This window comes from Daucus carota, chromosome 8 (assembly GCF_001625215.2).
Source record: "Daucus carota subsp. sativus chromosome 8, DH1 v3.0, whole genome shotgun sequence".
NCBI classification, from domain to species: Eukaryota; Viridiplantae; Streptophyta; class Magnoliopsida; order Apiales; family Apiaceae; genus Daucus; species Daucus carota.
The window spans coordinates 28240530-28243061 of record NC_030388.2 but is presented as its reverse complement, the minus strand read 5'-3'; the positions used below and the strand labels follow the sequence as shown (position 1 = coordinate 28243061).

At 32.3% G+C, this 2532-nt stretch overlaps 1 protein-coding gene across 1 annotated transcript; it reads right to left on the bottom strand.

The window, feature by feature from the left end:
* Nucleotides 1-376: 376 nt before the first annotated feature.
* LOC108197591 (pathogenesis-related protein 2) lies at nt 377-1685 on the bottom strand. The gene is made up of 2 exons (XM_017365244.2): nt 1280-1685; nt 377-854 (listed from the first exon to the last, which is right to left on the bottom strand). The coding sequence occupies exons 1-2, from the start codon at nt 1461-1463 to the stop codon at nt 562-564; spliced, it is 477 nt and encodes a 158-aa protein (XP_017220733.1). The 5' UTR covers nt 1464-1685; the 3' UTR covers nt 377-561.
* Nucleotides 1686-2532: the final 847 nt, after the last annotated feature.

The window sequence follows — 2532 nt, the reverse complement described above, 5'->3', positions numbered from 1 at the left end:
AAATACTTCTTATTTGAAAATAAAAAAGCGAAACAGATTTTAGATGTAAATTACGATTTATAAGTGATTAAAGTGTTTGAGAAAGAAATAGAAACCATAAAATAAAAGCTAAGTAAACTCAGGTTTTTATAAATATTTCCTAACTTCTTACGCAAACGGGTATGAATAAGTGTTTCTAACTTATAAACCCAACATTCAAGCTTTTAAACCTGACCAAACACCCCTTAATTTTATTTTTTTTTTATTCCCAACAAGTTCTTCTCCATAACAAGAAGTCAGAATGCCGATATCGAAGAATCATAGGAATTTCCAACGAAATTTTCACGTTTAATCGGTAAAACTTTGGCAGCTGAGAGGAATGTTGTGAAGCTGATAATTGAACAACGAGGTATCCAAGTATACGATTGAATTTATTTTTCTCAATACAGGAGAGTAGTAAATCAAACATTACAACTCACAGATAACGAATTTGATTACAATTTAATCATCACAGCGGCCACAAATAAATATATTACAACTGAAAGATAACTTGAGAAATTCAAGCATACAAAATATAGCAAATCAATAGAGACCAGGATTTGCCAGAAGGTAAGCTTCAATTGCCTTGAACACCATTCCTGATTGTTCAGTGGCTTCCTTGACATTATCTTCCGGGATCACGGCATCACCGATCGGCGTATAAATCGTAGTGTTCTTCACGATGCATCCTCCATCAGTAGGCACCACTGTGAACTTACTAGTGATGGACTCAATTATGTTCAGTAGGAGATCGCCTTCGATTATGCTGTAGGAGTATTTCAATGCCTCGGTGTCGATTTCGTCGATCCTCTGCTTCACCACGGTGAATTGGCTCACTGCAAAATTTTCGACAATTTTGGTTCGTAAATCAAATCAAATATATTTGGTATGGGTTACCTAGTTGTACAAATACCTTATCATCGGAAATAGAGAATTTAGACGAAAATTCAAGTTTACTTGACAATTGTCATACGACTCATAACATTATTAGGAAAATGTATACAATTGCTTGTTAAAGATCAATTCTCCCAAAATCTTGAAATGTTGGGAGTGAGTCGGGAGTGAAACACGGATGTCAATTTTTGGAACATAAACTCGCGTCCGCGTTCTTAATAAATTTTGAGAATATTGGGATTTAGTCGAACCTGAATTTCCCATGATCTGAACTTGGTACCATATAAAGTAATCAATTCTTTCAACTCTTAAGATATTGGGAGGAGGGTTTACTAATATCATATTATTATTCTGACAAGAAACATACCTTCTCCAAGAGTGACTTTCTTGATGGTTCCAGCTCCGCCATCTCCGGAAATTTTCTCGACACTCTTAATAGCCTGGGGCAAAACCTTAGGAATAAGGTTATCCATGTCAAGGAGAAAGCCCTTGAATATTGTTTGTGCAGGGACAGCGGACACAACCTCAACATCAGTAGTAACAGCACCCATAATTTATGGTAAAAAAAAGAAAAAACTTTTATGTGTTGATATACAAAAGAAGTTGATTTCACTTGTGCTAGCAAGCTAAAACTTAATAAGCTATATGGAAATGAATGAATTAGTAGAGGCTATATATACTGCAGGAGCTGAGGTTCCTTGTTTGAACACAATTTGAAATGTACAGGAGCACAATTGGACACAACTCTTAAATAATCAGCATCATGTTGAATTCAACTTGATAGCACATCAAAGATGAACATACATTCTTGGCCACTTTGATTTGGACATTTTTTGTCGCGTTGGAATTTAGATTTGATTCCAGCCTCCTGATACACACATGTATTTTTTTAGTGTGGTCTTCCTCTTCTACAATAATGCAAATATTTTAAATTTATATAATAATTTAATAATATTATTTATTGAGCAAATTTTCGGCAAAAAACTTATGTTGATGCAGGTTTAAGGGCCTAAATTGAGGGATCCAAAGTATGCATGTGAATGGATGAGTAAACTTCTGCTAAAATACAACCGTTTTATGACTCTTGTCTTTTCTTTTATTTTTTAAGAAGTTATATGTCCATTTAATCATACAGGGAACAATGAACGTGCAGCTAATTATATGATTGCTAACAATTATTTTCTCCGGTCTCATTATATATGTTTTTTCTGAAAAAGTTACTATCATAGAAAAAATTATTAGTTAAGTTTTTAATTTTTTTTGTCTATCCCTGATAACTGATATTAAATTATGTTTTGTTTATAGATATATGTATATAGTCAAATATTGTAAATGTAACATTTGAATGAAACTTTTCAAAAATTTTCTTGAACAGACGAACAGATAAATATTTTGGGACAATTTCATTTTTTTAAGGGACAATTAAAATAGAACAGAAGAGTTTTTTAAAAAGAAAAATTAAACAGAAGAGTGTATTTTACTATTTTATACATCGATAAGCTTAAATAAGTGCAAACTCTCATTTATACTCAAATGCTGGCTTGATTTTTCATAGGAAAACATAATTTCAGAGGTTTTTCCTTCTCTTTTTCTGAAAAATATTCAACATATATATTTTTA